Below are 18,209 nucleotides of genomic sequence, written 5' to 3'. Positions count from 1 at the left end.
GCCCTCCTCATGCTAGATGGTGAAGACAAGGCAAACTGGGTTTATAGCGATCAGCATCCAGCCCACAGAGCATTTTCTGATTCTGAGAGATGAGGGTGCCCCAGTCCTATCATGGTGGCCAAGATGCACTACAGAGCTGTGGGGGTGGTCTCCTCCATGCTGTGGGGTTCACTGACACCATCTGTCCTTAGTCCCGAGGCAGTAACAGAGGAGAAGGGATCCAGGGAGAGCTGTAGCTATCCAGAAACCAGAATGGTGCTCTGGGCTTTTCCCCAGAGATGGTTCAGGAACCTCGACTGAGCTCCTCTTCAGTTAAGGGATGTGGACCAGCTGAGTTATTTCCTGAGAGTTCACTGTGCCACAGTGGAAGAGCTAGTAGCTATTTGTTCTGGGAAGGAAGAGGCTGGGAATGGGGGTAGGAGGGAATCTAAGTGTTTGTAACTTAAAGCTTTTGGGGGGTGTGTGTGAGGGGGGCTTGCAGTAGACAAAGCAAACATGTTCCAGGTGGCACCTTCCAATATGGGGGAGGTCAACAGGAGGTGATTTCAGTTTAGCAAAAGAAAGAATTTTGGAATTGTGGAAACTGATTGTGGAAACTGATAGGAGAGTGTAGGCCTGTGAGGGAGTGAGTTCCCCGTCCTGAAGATGGATGAGCGAAGACGGTCACTGGATAGGCTGCAGGAGGGAGAGTCAGGGGTCAGATGGGTACTGCATTCTCCAGGGTCGTCTCTGCACAGTGAGCTTTGAGAGCCGAGGGGTGGAGATGTCTTCACATGGGGGAGGAGGGGCCACAGGAGAAGGCAGCCATGGTTCCGCCAGGACTCTGGAAGGAGCAGCCGAAGAGCACGACAGAGCCATTCAGACACAGCCACGTGGGTTTGGGCCGGTGACAAACCCGGGCAGCGAAGGTGCCAGATCCTGCTTTGTGGTGCCAGCTGATGGTTCGTTTCCTGTTTCAATAGGTTGTTGGCAGGACTTGGTGCCTGAGCCTGCCAGAACCAACACTCAGCTTTTTGCTGCAGCGACTTGGAGAGGAGGGGTCTCTGTTCCGCCTCCAGGCTCATCCTGCCTCTGCTGCTGGTTGTGCATCTGGCAGTGTGAGACGGCAACTGGGCCCCGGCTGTAATTCAGGAGTCCCGGATCTGCTCTGAACGGCAACGTCTTTAATCTCTCTGAACTGTAGTGTCTTGAACGGTTTTTACAGGGTGTAATAAAATCTGCCAGTTTTTCCAATAGGATTGTGGAGGGGCCAGGGTAAAGCGATAGGTGTGGAAGTGTTTTTAAAGGGGGGAAAAGAATTCAGAACAGATTCCAGTGATATTAGCTGAAACCTCAGGATGTTGGCCCATCTGAGGTTACCTCTGGAGCAATGGAAATATAAGAGGGTAACGGTTATAAAATTTTTGTTCGGTAACTCCTAAAAGAATTTTTAAAAGCTGTGCATGCCCTTTCACATTTTGCAGGTGACACCTCATGTTTTTATACAAAGCTTAAGTACTTGCAAAGGATATAATTTTTGGAGTATTGTTTTTTAAAAAAGGTGGCATTTGAAAAATAAAACTACATCATTCTTTAAGATGTATCCACGGGAATCCAAACACCATTGCATGGGAACAAGTCATCTTTAACAGTTACAAATTTTATATATTTCCTTTTTCTCCTTGAAGTCCTATTTCCAGCTCACTTCTGCCACAGCATTTTATCCTAATGTAATATATTTTTTATGCTTGAAGTCTTTTATTGATCACTGTTTCACAGTCATCTGCCACAACAAGATGTACATAAATTGAAATTGAAATTAAAAATAATTTCACTGGGATCACAGAGCTCTACATTTTAAAAACATTTTTCCAGATTGAGTTATTATTAGCATACAATTAATCAAAACACATTTTGATAAATATTAAATGTAAAAGTAGAAAAATGTTGAAAATGCACCTCTTAATGAAATGGATGGAGCTTTATTTTTTTTTTCCTCAATTGGCTCATGTATCTACAAATCCATATTTCTTATGGCTAGAATGTGTCAAGATCCAGCACTAATTTAATTTCTGTGTTTCGCTTTTCATAGGTGCAAGCACTTAGAAACCTTGATCATATAAATAAGGAGTCTGGGGTGGACGGGTTTTGTTTTAGCAGTGTCACTCAATTCTTTGAACTCCTTCCAAGTTGAATGCCAAAAATCAGAAAGGGGTCCATCATCAGACATTATTTTTAATGGTCTCCTTGCTGACAACTCCATTAGATCCTTTTTCAGTTTCGGTGAAGGCGGAGAATTGGAAATCATCCTGTTTGCAAAAGGAGTCATTCCCTGCTCTTTAGATTCCCTCGCTCGCTAATTCTAACACTGGTATTTCTGATCATCTCTCTGCTTAGCACCCAGAGGTTTTCATCCCCCGGGAAGGGCACCGTAGTGAGAGTAGGGGACTGGTGAAAGATACGCCTTTTGTTGTGAACGCAGGAGGAGGGTGTTGAGGAGAGGGGAGGGAGGCAGGAGACCCAGTGGGAGGGGAGCCTCCCCACCTGCCACGTTGTCCAGTATGTTGACTTAAGGAAAGAATGCATTTGGAAGTTGGTTGGGAAATCGATTCTCCTAAAAGTGCTTGCCCTCACCTCTCTCTGGGACAGCCTCCATAGCTGTTCTGTCCGAGAGCAAGCCCCAAAGAACCTCGGGGAGCCCCCTTGCCCGCGACTTGGTTCCCCGAGTCACCCTATCCTCCAGCAAGCCCTGCGCCGAGCCGTTGAGTCTTAGAAAGAAGAGGACCATGGGGAGGGGTCTCTAAGCCCTTGGTCTGTGCACAGCAGCTGCTAGGAAGTTCTGAGCTAAGCACCGGACTGCCCGTGGTAAGGAACCCCTTCTCTGTCCCTGACCTTGCATTTCTTCTCACCTTCGCCGACTTTAGGTATCTGTCCGGTTGCATCTTCTGTGCCCCAAAAGGTGTCTGAGCTTATCTGAAGCCAGCTGGATGTAAATGAGAGAGTTGATGGTTGCTCCCACATGTCCCTTGTCTTCAGGGGACTGCCTCCTCTCTCTAGGTCTTCCCCCCTTCTCCCTGGCCTCAGCAGCCAGTCCCACCTGTTCTCACCTGGTTGTTCTGACCCTGTCCACAGGGAGCTAAGCCAGGTGATGAGGGAAAGTGCTTAGCAGGTGCTGTTAATTAGAGCGTTTCTCCCCCACTGATGTGTCAGGAGGGGGTCTTAGTGATAGCAAGAATGGGGTAGAGGAAAAGGCTCAGATCATGTGTGCTGCCATGCTGTGGCTCTTGATAGGGAATTCTGGGGAGTCCTGTGGCAGCACTAGACCTCTAGGAGGCTCTGAGTTAGGGGGAGCCCCCTGGCTGCAGGAGTCACACAATTCACTTGGCAGACAGGAGGTGGCCTGTCTCTGGAGCCTAGAGCCCAGTTCTTCTCCAGTCACTAGCCGAGGGGCCCCAGGTCTTGGACACCTGGCTTTCAGAACTTTCAAGTTTATTGTTGAGTGGGTGTTTTGTCCCAGTCTCACTAGGACTTTAGGAAAGATGGAGGGTGGAAAATAAGGCCAGGGTGGCCTAGGTGAATGTATAAATGTAAAGATTCTCTTCCTAGTGTTTTTTATGTGAGGCAGATTGGGTGGCAATTGCACTCATGGGCTCCAGTGCTGGCATGCTGCGTCGCCTCGCCCATCCTCGTGCCCTCAGCTGAAAAATGGAGAAACAAATAAGCTTTGTTTCCTGGAGCTATAAGGATTAGCTGAGCTGATATGTAAGGAGTCCTTGAATCTGGACAGCTCTCCCTATTTGGCATGGGAAATGGGGCAAGGTGTGGCACCCACCTGTCTCCAGCCTCGGCTTCCTTACCTATGCATTGGGGTCAGAGGTCATTACCATGCAGAGATGTAGAGATGTAAATGACAAGATACATGCCTGGCACTTAGCAGGCAGGTGGTAAAGGGCAGTGCCATGATTCCCAAAGGGACAAAGCAATGTTGGGGAGCCCAGCCGAGTGTGACCATGTGCCGGGCAGAGAGTCAGGGATGGAGGAGCTGGGGCCCACGGTCCTGAGAAGCCCTCCAGTAGCCCTCTGCTCCAACTGGGGCCATGGGCTGAGGGCTCGGGACACAGGGGCACAGCACTCATGGGCACATCTCCTTGATGGAAGGTTTTGGGGAGAAACTTTATGCTATAACTATATTATAGATATTTTTATAACTATGGATCAGAATAAATGCAAAGCTTGTGTGAATTTTAAATAGACAACACAAAACTTTGGGAGAATTTTAGCTGTTAGCTGCCGCTTTCTGCCATACCCGCTGCCTCCTCGGGGAACGCACGGATGCCCTTTGGCTAGCGCAGGCGTGGCAGTGAAAAGGCAAGTAGCATGATCTGGTCTGTGCTTCTCAGTGTTCAGATGGGGAGACCCCAGCCCTGAAAGCCCAGCTTGGACTCCAGGTCCCCTGCCCCCTGAGCTCCTCACTGGCTGACCTTTCCCCTTCACCAACATCCCAGGCATCCCCCAATTTTAAGGGCTCTCTCTGATTTCTTACGTGATTCAGATGGAAAAACGCCCGAATGCAGCCCCCACGGTGGACCTGTGCGGAGCCGGTATTCAGGGACCTGGACTTTTGACCAAGCGTTGAGATATGCATCTGGTACGTGATGGCCGAGGGGCCAGCAGGAGGGTGGGGCATGGCTGGAACTGGCCTGTCAGCTCCAGACCCCCAAGCAAGCTGTGCTTGCCAGTGTCTGCAGCACCCTGTAGCTGTTATGCCTCGGTGAATCTGAGCTTGCCCCGGGCTCCTGGGAGCATGCCACTGGCTGCAAGAGGGGCAATAGAGAGTTTGGAAATCTGCAAATGCTGAACATATGGGCCATTTTGGTAGCACTTCCCGTGGGCTGCAGCTCTGCGAAATAATCCTAGGGGACAGATGGGTTCCGTGGCCAAATATTTTTGGGAGGTCTGGGGTTAAGCAAATGTAGCTGCCTAGATCCTTTACCTCAGGACTTCTTAGAGCCTTTTGCAGCTCAGGTGCGTCGCGCCTCCCCAGGGCAGGGGCCATGTGGCAAAGTGATCCTCACACTTGCCTGATCACCAGCCTCTTTTTCCCTGGATGTACTCAGGAAATTGGATTCTAAAGCACAAACTGGGAAATGCTGATCGTTACAGCAGCTGTTGGTTATTGAGTGCCTGCTGTGTGCCAGGCTCTGTGCTAAGTACACACAGGATTACCTTTTTTAAGACTCAGTACCTGAGGCAGGTATGGTTGTTACCTCCACTTTACAAGAGGAAACCTGAGATGGCGGTGGTTCCATGGACTTGTGTGGGTTCCCTAGCCGGTAGGGGACGAGCCGGGATTGAAATGTAGGTTGGCTGGCCCCATCCAATGCTGCTGCCCCCACCCCCCAGATTGTTTCCACTCACCCTGCCTCCTGGTCTCCTGCCCATATTGCCCTTTCTGCAGACATTACCTGAGGCCCAGGGTGTTGGAGTGAGTGAGCACAAGTGTGGCTTTGAAATTGGGTGTCCATCCCCCTAGCCCATGCCACCCTGTGCTGGACACTCAGTGTGCAGGTGAGATGTCCCACTCCGTTCTGTGTCTGGGCTTGGGAGAGGAAAGCCAGAGTCTGAGGAGCCGCCATAGGAGCACCATAGCCTGAACTTCCCGCGAGGGGAGAGAACTGCAAGGGAAGCCACACATGCCCTCACTCTCCCCATGGGTCACAGGAGACTCTCCAGGTCTGTGGGAACTTGGTAATAGTTAGCATCCACTGGGCCAGGAGCCACCCCCACCTGCCCCTCCATTTCTTCGCTGTTCACGCCCCTCGCACCTCTGAGACTTTGCTGCTTTCCCCGTGCCCTTCTGCCTGCTCGCAGTGAGGGGCTGTGTCAGGGTCCTACTCTGTGCCTACCAGTCCCTGCACATCCCTGCTGTGGCACTGTGACCCTGCATTGTGCTGTTGCCTGGTGGGGCACCTGCTTCCCATGAGATTGAGGGCACAGACTGTGTGCTGCTTGCTGTTGCGGTCTTGGGGCTGGCACACTGAAGATGCACCATGAATCGTTGGCTGGTGCAAGGAGAATTTGCAGGAACTGTTGAAGAGAGGGTAGAAGCAGAAGGCAGGGAGTTGGGATTATTACTATGCAGTGAGAGATGAGTTGAACAGCAGACACCGCGGATTTTTTTGAGCCGCTGCTGCGTGCCAGTCATGGGGCTAAATACAGAGGACGGTACAAGCTGACCTTTACCCTTTATGGGTTTATATTTTTCCCTGGGTGACAAGGTTAACACATATACAGACCAGTAAACCAACAGTTCGTATGTCTGCTGCTAGGTATCAGCATCCCTGGGGTGGTCTTTAAGACAAAAGGCAGAGTCCCAGGCCCCCACCCCCAGCCATCCAAGCTCAGTAGCCCTGGAGTAGGGCCAGAGCCTCTGTGCCTTTGTATGCTCCCTGGCCATTCTGTTAGAAGGGCAGGTCCTGGTAGGTGTGGGATGGGCAGGAACCTGTTCCCCTTTGCCTCTGGGGGCCTTTGCTTGCCTTCTTGCCATGGGCTTTCTCCCTGGGCCCTGCTTGGGTGGGCTGTTCCTCTGACGCATCTGAGATGCCCTCTGGGAATCCACTCGGCGGGGTCTTCCTGCTCCTGGGTGGAGGGCCCAGCAGAGGCCTGGGGCCGCACGTTCTCACCACGTAGGTTCTCACCGCGTAGGTTCTCACCGCGTAGGTTCTCACCGCGTAGGTTCTCACCGCGTAGGTCTGCGCGTATCTAAGGGAACAAGACAGCTCCTCAGCAGACATGGGGGTTCCTCTGGGAGCCTGTGGGTGACCGTTGCTTTGTGCCTAGGGCCACCCCGTGAAGTAAGCACTTTTAGATCCATTTTACAGATGAGCAGACTGGGCTTAGCCCGTCAGAGGAAATTGCCAAGGTCTTTTTGCTGGTGAGTGGCAGAATGGGGTCAGGGGCCCAGGTGCTTCTGCCTTGAAATTTGTCCTCTTAACCTCTGTCCTGTCTTGGTGACAAAAAAGTACTGGCTGGAGATTTCTCTGATGCATTTAAATAATGATTTCTACAGGTGGGTGCAGTTTATTCCTTTTTGAGCACTCTGTTTTCATCTCCTTTTTCTCTTAAGGTGCAGGCATAAGAGTTAGCTTAAGAACTTACCTTCTCCACCTTGCAGATTTGGAAACTGAGACTCAGAGATGGGGGTGACATGCCCAAGGTCATCCAAAGGCAAACCTGGAAGTAGCCTTCAGGCCTCCTACCGTCCAGCTCAGTGTTGTCTGTGCTGGTCCTGCTGCTCCTTGGCTGCTGGGACTGGACACTCCATGGTCCTGCCTCCATGGCAGTCAGTGGTCACAGGGATTCTGGGGCCTTCCAGTGTGGCACCAGGTGCTGGCTGACCAGTCCTTCCTTTCCTGTTTTCCAGGATCCTATGAGTGTGGAATCTGTGGCAAGAAGTACAAGTACTATAACTGTTTCCAGACCCATGTACGGGCACACCGAGGTGAGTGGGGCAACTTGGCAGGGCACCTCCCTGTTCTCTGTCCTTTTCCCTCCCTGGCCTCTCCTGGTGACCCAGCAGCCCTGGGAGCACCAGTCTTCTTGAGTCCACTCTTTCTGTGGTAGGAGGGGTGCATAGGGCAGCAGGCAGGGGTGGGCGGAGGGGCCAGCGGGCCTGCAGCCGGGCCTTGACCCACCCTGCCTGCCTGCAGGGAAGCCCGCATGGTCCTGGGTCCTCCCTACTCGTGTCCTCAGCCTCTCCTGGGAAGGTACCGTGTTACCTCTTATGTTCCTTGGGATGGCCCCGGGAGTGGGATCCCAGGGGAGTCTCCCATTCCAAAGATGAGGAAACTGAGGCCAAGAGGGAAGGGAGGGATGGTGCCTCCTGACAGGAAGGGAGGCACTGGGTCAGGGCCCACCTGACATCTGGGCCTGGGGAAGGCATCTGAGGCTTTGTACCCACAGAGCATTCCTGGGTAGTTCTCGCGGGCTCCCCTTGACACTGCCTGCCTTTGCCATCTCTCTCCTGTAGCACAGCCTTATAATCTCACCCCCTTCCTCTCTCTCTCTTATAGACACTGAAGCCACCTCTGGGGAGGGAGCCTCCCAAGGCAGTGAGTATTCTTCCCTCCTTGTAGCTGGTGGAGTGTGAGGTCAGAGGGTGGCAGAGGAAGCAATCTCATTCTCTCTCCCAGGCCTGCCTGAGTGGTCTCTGGTAGGGGGACCCATTGCTGTGGTTCAGGCTTTGCAGCCAGAGCACCGTTATAAAATCAGAACATGGTCGCTTGGACAGCCTTTCCCAAAGGGTGTTCTGTGGAGCACTCTGTTCTGGAGACGTGAATACTATTCTGTCATAAAGGGTTCTCTGACCAGATAACTTTAGGAAACCTTGAGTTACACAATAATGAGCAGATTTCTTTGCTTCCAGACTTCTCAGGGCCCTTAAGTGTCAGAAATGCCTGTGTACCTCTGAGAGGGGCACAGCATATGCAGAATCTGTCTCTTTTCTTTTAATTTGTACTCGGGTCGGGAGCTCCATTGCTGACAGTTGGGAAATCTATTTCAGAGACTAAGCTCAGAGCACCTACCACTGCAGGCACTAAGTGCTTACTAGTAATTCTCCCTGGGGAGGGGGCAGCTCAGTGCCTGGGGCAGTGCAGGAGCTGGCATCTGGAGACAGTGTTCCTGCTTTGCTGCCTGCAGGCCCTGCTTGCCCTCCCTCCAGATCTAAACCCCTGGTAAACCACCAGCCAGATGCCCACCCAATAAAACTGAGCTTCGAAACCCAGCAGATCCACTCCTAAGTGCATACCCAACAAAAGCACATGCCCATGTCCATCAAAAGACATGAACTAGAATGTTCTTAGCAGCGCTGTCTGTAGTAACTCCAAACTGGAAGCTGCCCAGATGCCCAGCAGTAGTTGAATGGGCAAGGAAACTATGGCATAATCATGAATAATTACTGTAGAGTGGTGAGAACAAGTGATACAGTTCCACATGGCAACGTGGGTGCCTCTTATTAAAAACGCTGAGCAAAAGAAGCTGGACTTGGAAAAGTGCATCCTGTAATATTCTATATAGAGAAAGTGCAAAAACAGGTGAAACATTGGTGCTGGTAGAAATGAGGATCCTGGTCACACTTGGTGCGGGTGTCCCGGGGCTGTGTGTTGGTTGTTCATTTGGGTGCTCGTTATACCGGTATTTACAGTTTGCAAAAATCAAACAAGCTGTATACCTTTGATGTGTACTCTTTCCTGCATCAGGGGTCAGCAGACTTTTTCTGTAAAGGGCCAGATGGTAAAATATTTCAGACTTTGCAGGCCAGACATCACTGACACAACTACTCAACTCTACCCTTGTGGCTCAAACGCAGCCAGAAGCAACATGTGAAAATTCTGTATCAAAACAGATGGCCGCAGGATTTGGCCCAAGGGATGTAGTTTGCCATCCCCTGTTTTGCATGTCAGTTGCTCCTCCACAAGAAGTTTTGAGAAATAGTAAACAAACATCACCCAAAGAGAATCCCAAACAAAGCAGTTTGAGGAGGTGCCTGAGCTGAACAGGCTTAATTGGATTGCTTTTAATATCGTTTGTTCTAAGGCACTTTTCCCTCTGATCTCTGTTGGGATTCTAATACCATGAGGAAGACAGGCAGGGCTGAGCTTGTTTCTCTGTTTTCTGGTGGAGAATCTGAGCCTCAGAAAGACTGGGAGCCTTTCCCAGCCCCCTCTTCTCCCCTCCCTACCAGCCCCTCTCCCAGCCTGACTCTTGACTCCCATCTCCCTTCATTTCCGGCTCCCATGGTTTGCCTGCAGTCAACCACAGTTTAAAAGCCTTCTCTATTTGTCTTTTCTTCCTTGGCTATTCTGGGTCTCAGGCCTCTCGGGCAGCCCCTCAATGGTGCGTTGTGAGGAGGCTCGCTGGTTCTTGAGGGCTCTGTGGTTAGGGTATTTTTAGTCCTTTCATTCCCTTTCCCTTCCTCCCTGTGGAGTTTGCTCCCCACGGCCATTGTGCCTTACTTTATTCTCAGTTCCTTATCCCTGTGCTGACCTAGGCCAGCAGGGCCTGCCTGAAACACCTGGTGTCTCCCACACCAGGCTTGTTGCTGGAGCTGCCTGTGGAGTATTGGAGCCAGGAGGGTCCTAATGAACATACTGAGTCCACCTACCCATTTTTCAGATTCTCTCTAAGTTCCATAGAGAAGATTCATGCAGGTCCTTAGTGTTGCAGGTAGGCCTAGAAGCTAGGTCTCAGGGATCTTTCTCTCATTTATTTATTAGAAAATTAGTCTGCTCATACAGAGAGGCATAAAGACATACCTGCTTTCCCACCTCTCAATTAAGAAAATAAAATATTTAATCTCCTGTCCAATTTACGTGCCACTGTCCTGTTACAAAACAATATTAGGTAACCTTTATCAAGTGCTTATTGTCTATTAGGCATTGTGCTCTCCTATTGTTTATTATATATAATTCTAAGAGATGTAGGAACTATTATTATTCCCATTTTGCAGATGAGAAAACTGAGATGCAGAGCTCGGGGTGTGTGTTTGGGGCCACACTGATTGTATGTGGTGCAATCAGATTTCAGCTTGACTCCAGGGTCTGCTATCAAACAGGTTTGCAGAAGTATTCCTTGAGGCTTTGGGGTTCTGAAACATGGTTTCTCTGGCAGAAAATCACTTAACCTTCTTTTGGGGCTAACTCTCTTGAACAAATTGACTCCTGCCTGTAGGAAGAAATGGGGTAGTCCTCACCCATGCTGAAAAGATGTGGCATAGGGCTCAACAGATTGGATCAGGGCCCTTCTCAGCAGTAGGAAGCTGGAGTTCGGTGTTTTATTGGAAGTGGTGGCCTTGACACAGCAGTGAGAGGGGCAGGCCAAGTTGGCAGGAAATACTCTGTTGGTAAAGGTTAAGCAAGTGGAGCAGGAAACTGCAGAGGTGACCAGCACTGGGTGCTAATGTCCTTTCTTCCGAAGCAGTCTCCCACCAGCTCTTGGTATAGAAGATGAATTTGCAAGGCAAGGCTCCTTTATAACCACACCACAGGAGGCCATAGCCTCTTACCTCTGTTCCTCCAATGTCCAGCCCTGAGCACACACTCCAGGCTTGTGTGCTAGGCAGAAGAGGGCAGCTCAGGGCAAAGAGAGCCAGGCTCCCCTATTTTCAGATATCAGGCGGCCGTGTGGTGAAGCTGGGGATATGGTCCAGGTGGGACATGATGGAGAAGGATGGTGTCTAAGCTGGATTGTTGCTAACGAGAAAGGATTAAAACTTGAGCTGGGCTGGGAATCCTGGAACTGCCAGCCAGGGAGAGGCCCCAGACATCAGCTCATCCATTCTCCTTTCCCCCACATTAGTAAATGCAATGGAAAAACTGAATCCCAAAGTGGGGTTGGCACTTGCTGGCAGTTCCAGGGAGAGAGGAGGAGGAGGCCCAGGTCTCAGTGGATAATTCTGGCATGGGCGTGGGACCCAGGCCACAGTGGCCCCCCTCCCTGGAGGGTGGTGCATGCTTGGTCCCTGCCTATTACCTTTGTCCTCAGAGTATCTGCATGTGCCAAGGCTGTGGGCTCCTTACTCAGGGACCATCAATTCATCTCTGTGGCCCTTTCAGACACAAAGGCATTTTCAGAGACTGCCATAGGGGGTTGGGGGCACTGATGTCTTCGGTGCTCCTAAGTTCACTAAGGGGACCAGGAGTCTTCCCACAGAGCTGCTTGGTACTGTGGTCTTGTCATGGGGGTAGTCTTGCCAGATCCTATATGTGGGTGCTGAGGAGCAGGGGGTTAAGCCAAGAGGAAGGTACTCAGCTCAAGATTAGAGGGCAGCTCATGGGTTAAAGAAGGGCCACATCACCTGACTCAGCCATGGCCTGGAGTTAAGTGAATCCTGGCTCTTCCCTGCTCCACGCTACAGCCTTGGGTAAGCTGCCAACCCTCCCTGTACCTTCCTCAGGAAGATGGGATCCGTGGGCCCTTGTTGGGACAATTCAGGGAAATAGAATGCAAGGTACATGCTGGTACAAATGCTGGAGAGGGTTGTCAGTGGGGAAGAGACACATCCTGGGTTATTGTAGACTTGGGGGAGGCCTGGGGAGTCATGCCTACTCTGGCCCTGTATTAGTTACCATTTGCTGTGTAACAAATTACCCTAAAATTCAGTACCTTAAAACAACAGATCTTTATTATTTCACAGTTTCTGTGCTCAGGAATCCAGGTGTGACCTGGTCGGGTCCTCTGGGTCTCTCTGGGTCTCTCGTGAGCCTGTACTCAAGGTGTCAGCTGGGGCTGTGTCTTTTTCAAGGCTCGGTTTGGGAAGCGGCTGCTCCCAAACTCACTCCGTGGCTATTGGTAGGATTCCGTTCTTCCCAGGCTGTTGAACTGAGGGCTGTTTTGCCAGGGGTGGCCCTCAGGTCCTCCTCATCATGTGGATCTCTCCATGGGGCAGCTCACAGGGCTGCAGCAGCCAGAGTGAGTGAGAGAAATGAGGTGAGCAAGGTCCAAAGGTGCAATTTTTTGTAACCTATGCTCAGAAATGCCATCTATTGTGTCTTAGTTCCCTGGTTGTTGAGACAAATACTGCCCAATGAATGGGCTTTTAAACAATGGGAATTTATTGGCTTATGGTTTTGAGACTTGGAGAAGTCCCGAAATCGAAGCATCAGCCAGGCGATCCTTTCTCCCTGAAGATTGTGGCATCCAGGGTTGACTGCTGATGGGTGATTCTTGGGTTCTTGGCTTTTCTGTTGAGTGGTAGCAGTGCACAGAGCGGCCTCCTCTCCTTTCCCTTCTGGGTCCACTGACTTCCAGATTCTTCTCCAAGTGGCTTTCTCTTCATAAAGTCTCCAATAATTGGATTAAGCTCCAGCCTCATTCAGGTGTGGCACACCTTTACTAAAAACGTCCTCGACAGGTCTTATTTACAGTACATTCACATCCACAGAAATGGATCAAGATGACGAATCATGATTTTTCTGGGGTGCGTAATTAAGCCCACCACACATCATTTTCACTATGCTGTGCTCACTGGTCCAGCCCCGACTCCAGGCGAGGGGGTTAGAGAAAGACCTGAATCCCGGAAGGCAGCATCAGTGGGATCCATCTCCAAAGCTCCCTACAACAGGCCTTCCTAGCTGTGGGACTTGGGACAGGTCCCACTGAGCCTCAGTTTCCTCCTTCCTCCCTTTGTGCAGAAAGAGCCTGACCTGATTCCTTGCCTATGGTAAGCACCCAGGAAGTGGTAGCTGCAGCCATCATGATTCTTCTCATCTAGTTTCTGGCAGAGGGAGGTGGGGCCAGTTTTGAACCAGATCCCCTGTCGTTCAGTTCACATAGGGTGTTTTAGGGGGTGGTTTGGGAGTCACTGCAAGGTCCCCTCAACATGGGATGTACCTGAAATGAGGCATGGGACCAGCTTGAGGTCTGCTGGCAAGAGAAGCTGAGTCTCTCAGGAGTGGGTAGTGCCAAGGGGCAGACTGGCTCACGTTCTCCATAGGGTCATCCAGTGGAGACCTCTCTGGGCTAGCCCCGTCTGGGGTTCCTAAAGCAGATGAGGTAGCTAGAAAAAAACCATCCCAGCTGGCTAAGCCGTGATAACCACATGTGTCTCTCTGTCCCTTGCAGATAACTTCAGGTACACATGTGACATCTGCGGGAAGAAGTACAAATATTACAGCTGCTTCCAAGAGCATCGAGACCTGCACGCAGTGGACGGTGAGTCAGGCCCACCTAAGCCTGCCACCTAAGACGCTGCCTTGTCAGTACACAGATTTCTAGAGTGTTGGAGTCATAGAATGTTGGACTCTCAGATCATAGATTCATAGAACACAGAGGAAGGATTGGAAGTGTACCCCGTTGGCAGGGGTCACCCCTGGGCAGGTGAAGGGGATGCCCCATCATATTCTGTGTACATTTCTAATTAGGTCAACTCAAGTGAAATTGCTATTTTTGTAGGTTAAAACCAATCACATATCAGCAGTTTCATACTGAGTCATTTCATATTGAGTATTCGTATGGTCTGGTGAACTAACTTTTTAAAATGAATGATGGCATTTTAGAATCTTAGATTCTAGAGTTAGAAATTAGAACAATATGTTTAGTTAATGCATCTTCAGGATCTTAAGGATCCTCGAAATTGCATCTTAGAAGGGATCTTAGGAGGTGCCCTCTCTAGCTCTACCCTGGCCCCACCCCAGCCCCTCCAAAGCTGGGACAACCAGACCCCACCACCTGTTTGTTGCCCTGGGTACATCCTTCTTTTCACCTACTCCTTTTCTCTCCTCTGCATCTCTTCCTCTTTTCTCAAGCCCAGACCTTGCAAGTGGGTGCTGGCGGTCCCAAACCCAAGTATAGGCAAGAAACATCTCCCTCCCTTAGGGGTGTAGGACTCCTGTTCATGTGAAGGACTGAGGGCCCACCTGTGGCCCCTCGGTTTTCTAGGGCTCCCATGCTGTCTGGGGCAGCCTCCCTGGCCCTGAAGATGAGCTTGATGGCACAGAGACTGGGAGTGGTGGGCAGGGACTAACAGGACTCCTGTTTGCTTCTTTCCATCTGTGGTTGCCGCCTCCTGCCTGGGCACAGTGTTCAGTGTGGAAGGAGCCCCTGAGAACCGGACAGGTAAGTTGTTAGTGGGTGCCTCCCCTTCCCTTGGCCCCAGCTGGGCTCCCGAGACCTGAGGTGCCAGGACGCTAAGGGCTGTGTGTTCTCCTACAGACCCCTTCGACCAAGGTGTCGTGGCCGCTGACGAAGTGAAAGAGGAACCCCCGGAGCCATTCCAGAAAATCGGGCCAAGTATGCGGGCCTCCCCTGGGGCTGGGAACAGGGTGGGGAGAGGTGAGGCTGGTGGGGAGAGGTGAGGCTGACAGGGAGAGGCAAGGCTTAGTTCCCCTCCTAGAAGGGGGCAGTTTCGCTCATCCTGCAGCAGTAGCACCAGTGATTGTAGCCCCCTTTACCTACCTGTCAGTTAGATTAGTCAGTCTTAGGATTTCAGTTTTTGAGTACATTACAGATCAGTCGGGGTTAGTAGGGCCGTGAAGACAGGCAGGCTTACTTGGTTGGTGCCCTTGTAGCCCACAAGCCATGCTGAGCCTCAGGCTCCTCACCTGTGGAATGCGGATGACATTTCCCCGCAGGTTTGTTGGGGGATTAAATGAAGTTCTGGATGTAAATCACTTATTAGCACAGTGCCTGGTACATAGTAGGTGCTCAGAAAATAACAGTTGTTATTGTCATCTGAGGGGTTTATCAGTGCATGGAGCTGTCCAGGGTTCCACCTGCTCACTCTGTGTCCTTGTCCCAGTAGACCTCCTGAGGACCAGAGCCAACACGAAAGTGCCTTGTTTTCAACAATTTTACATTGAGTGTTGGGGATAGATCAATGAGCAAAACAGATATGGCCCCTGCCCTTGTCTGCTTACTTGCCTACTGTCCCGCTCTCATTTCCCATGGGAGGGGGAACAGTAGACAAGCAAACAGACAAAGAACATCTGTCTATTCTACAGATAGAGTGGAGGATGCATTTGGAAAGTGTCTATAACTGGACCTGGCTCATACTCAGAGCATAGTAAATGAGAGATATTACTGAGGGATAGTTAGGAACTTGAGAGCCAGCCAAAATACTTGATAGCTGTGTGTTGTCCTGCAAGTTTTCTAATCTTTATGATCCATCGGTTCTTTATCTCTAAAATGGGCTGATGATAAGACACACTTCTCAAGGTTGTCATGGAAATGAGATAAGATTATATTTGTAAAGGAATTAGTATAGTCCTTGATATAGACAGGGACAGCATTCATTAAGTGGTGTCCATTCATTATCCAGAAAGATGCAGAACAAGATGAAACTTGTTGTATATGTCTCTACGTCTCACAGACAACCAGTGCATGGACCTGGGCAGAATCAATCACAGATTATTAGGGGTACAGAATTGCATTGAGGAAACCAAATTGGGTTTGGTCCCCAATCTGCCCCCAGCTTGACCTTTTGGAACTGATAATGGGAGAACACTATGATTCCATGCCTTACGACCACCCAGGAGCTGCCTTATGAGATTGCAGTGCTGCTTCTTGGGGTTCTGCTACTTGTAAGTGGGCCAAAGCTGCAAAACCCTGAAAATAACTAATAAAGGGACACTGCATTCTATAGGGACCAGTTGCCACAAGGTCAGGGAGAAGAGGAAAAACCTTGGGAGCATTGCATGAGAAATGTACCTCCCATATCTGACATCAGTTGAACACACCAGAGAATTAGGTAAGAGGAAGCTGGAACCATGATAGAACAGAGGTTCCCTATGTGCAGTCCTGCTAGAAGGAAGCAGTTGGACTAAGGAGCTGTGATTGTCACCCCTTCAGCTGTAGATCTGAGAATTCTACTACCATGATGATGGCAGAGGGCACAACTGAGGACAGTTCATTTAAGTCTGGATTCATTTATTGGTGACTTGCTTTTCATGCCTAGATAAGAATGAGTAACTTCAGAGAAGAAACAAAAAATATAAGAACTATGAAAATGGCACATCGTAAGAAAAAGAGAGTTTAGAAGACTAGAGGGAAAGTATAACTCTGTGAATGATCTACTGTAAAATCTAGAAGAAAATTCCACTTGAAAACATCAGTTGTATAAGAAAACATGTCCCCATGTGAAAAAGAAGCCTGAAGTTGTATGGTGAGAAAGCAACAGATGAGAAAGGATTGCAGGAAAGGTGAAAATATGAGAACAGAATTAAAATCTACATTGCAGATTGTAAGACCAGAATTGATCTGCAGAAATTGAATTAGTGATTTGAAGGAAAAACAAAGAAATGAAGATAATGAGAGAGAAAGTGGTAAATTTGGAGATCAGGTAATTGATTCCAGATAATTGGAGAAGCAATACTCCAAAGATATAATAGAAGAAAATTTTGCTCAGCAAAAGGAAGAGCTGTGTATTGCAGCTTTAAGGTGCTCACCGAGTGTCAGGTAGAGTCAGTATAAAGAGAACCATACCAAAGTAGTGACATTTTAAAACTACAGAAAGGAAGAAAACTATGTGGGCATCTAGGCATTAAAAAGTTACCTATAAATGAATTCAGGGTGAACTTGCCTCATACTTCTCTGCAACAGTTAATACCGGAAGACAGTGGTATAAGTTTTGAAGGGGAAAAGTTATAATCTAGGAACTTTATAACTGGAATAAATTGTGATTTATGTGTACAGAACAAAGTGAAAGCTCTAAAGCATACTGCTTCTCCCATATATCTATCCTCAAAAAATTTAATTTGAAAATACACACCACTGAACTGAGTGGTAAGGCAGATTTAAGAGTTCGATTATGAGGAATTTGTGATAAATACTAAAACCAGATAAACTAGGAGTAAGTTTCAAACGTTCCAAATCTGACTATAAAATTGAATGCATTTTACATTCAGTCTTTACAAAGATTATTGTAAAAACTTAAAAAATGATTTTTCAGAAACCAAGGGAAAAGGACTAGGTGAGGAATAAAGTTCAATAGGTTAAATCTGTTCTACTTAAAGAGTGGTCTCTGAACCAGCAAGCCTCAGCATCTCCTGGAAGATTGTTAGAAATGTAAATTCTTAGGCCATGCCCAGCCCTAGGAATCAGAATTTCTGGGAATGGGGCCCAGCAATCTATGTCGAAGAGTCTTTCAAAGTGGTTCTGATGTACATTAAAGTTTGAAAAGCATAGATTAAATTACCTTTCTCAATGGTGATAGACTTAAAAATCTCATTTCTTGATTGTAGCCCTTAGAGAAATACATACTGTCCCAAACAGTAGAGAATATTGGAGAATAATATGAAAGCATGGAATATGAGGGAATAACGGAAAAGCAAAGAAAACAGTTCATATGTCAAACCACTGAAAATTAAGGCAATGTCCAGAAAGGATGGAGCATGAAAAAAAATCACGATATGTACTATAGACATAAAACAAATAAAAGCAAATTAAATTATTCCACTAAAACTAAATGGCATAATCTCTTCTGTTGGAAAACAAAGATTCTCAGGTCAATTTAAAAGAATCCAATTATTAATGGTTTATTAAAAATACATACCTTGTTAGTCCTTATTTTTTACTCTGACCTTGAGCTTCTGTTTCCCAGTGAATCTTAACTAGATTAAATTTCTATTATGGTTTTCATAGTGCTGTTATTGTGGTTGTGGTTTTAAATTTATTTGTGTAATTATTTGATTTTTTTAGACTGCAAAGCCCATGAAGAGGAGAGACATGTCTAT

The 18,209-nt window shown here is 48.8% G+C and overlaps 1 protein-coding gene across 13 annotated transcripts in view; it reads left to right on the top strand.

Moving 5' to 3' along the window:
* The window catches only part of ZNF618 (zinc finger protein 618), a 181,182-nt gene that overhangs the window by 119,442 nt on the left and 43,531 nt on the right, over nt 1-18,209 (top strand). For 12 of the 13 annotated variants that reach the window (XM_077142603.1, XM_077142595.1, XM_077142558.1 and 9 more), the window contains exons 4-8: nt 7,403-7,480; nt 8,052-8,090; nt 13,603-13,692; nt 14,560-14,595; nt 14,692-14,769. In XM_077142603.1, the coding sequence (XP_076998718.1) occupies nt 7,403-7,480; nt 8,052-8,090; nt 13,603-13,692; nt 14,560-14,595; nt 14,692-14,769 (321 nt within the window). Of the gene's footprint in view, nt 1-4,531; nt 4,628-7,402; nt 7,481-8,051; nt 8,091-13,602; nt 13,693-14,559; nt 14,596-14,691; nt 14,770-18,209 lie in introns of all 13 variants that reach the window. The other variant, XM_077142612.1, reaches the window with a different exon arrangement.

The sequence above is a fragment of the Tamandua tetradactyla genome, chromosome 2, assembly GCF_023851605.1.
Source record: "Tamandua tetradactyla isolate mTamTet1 chromosome 2, mTamTet1.pri, whole genome shotgun sequence".
Classification (NCBI taxonomy): domain Eukaryota; kingdom Metazoa; phylum Chordata; class Mammalia; order Pilosa; family Myrmecophagidae; genus Tamandua; species Tamandua tetradactyla.
The sequence above is the reverse complement of the archived record's forward strand: the minus strand, read 5'-3'. Positions and strand labels throughout refer to the sequence as shown.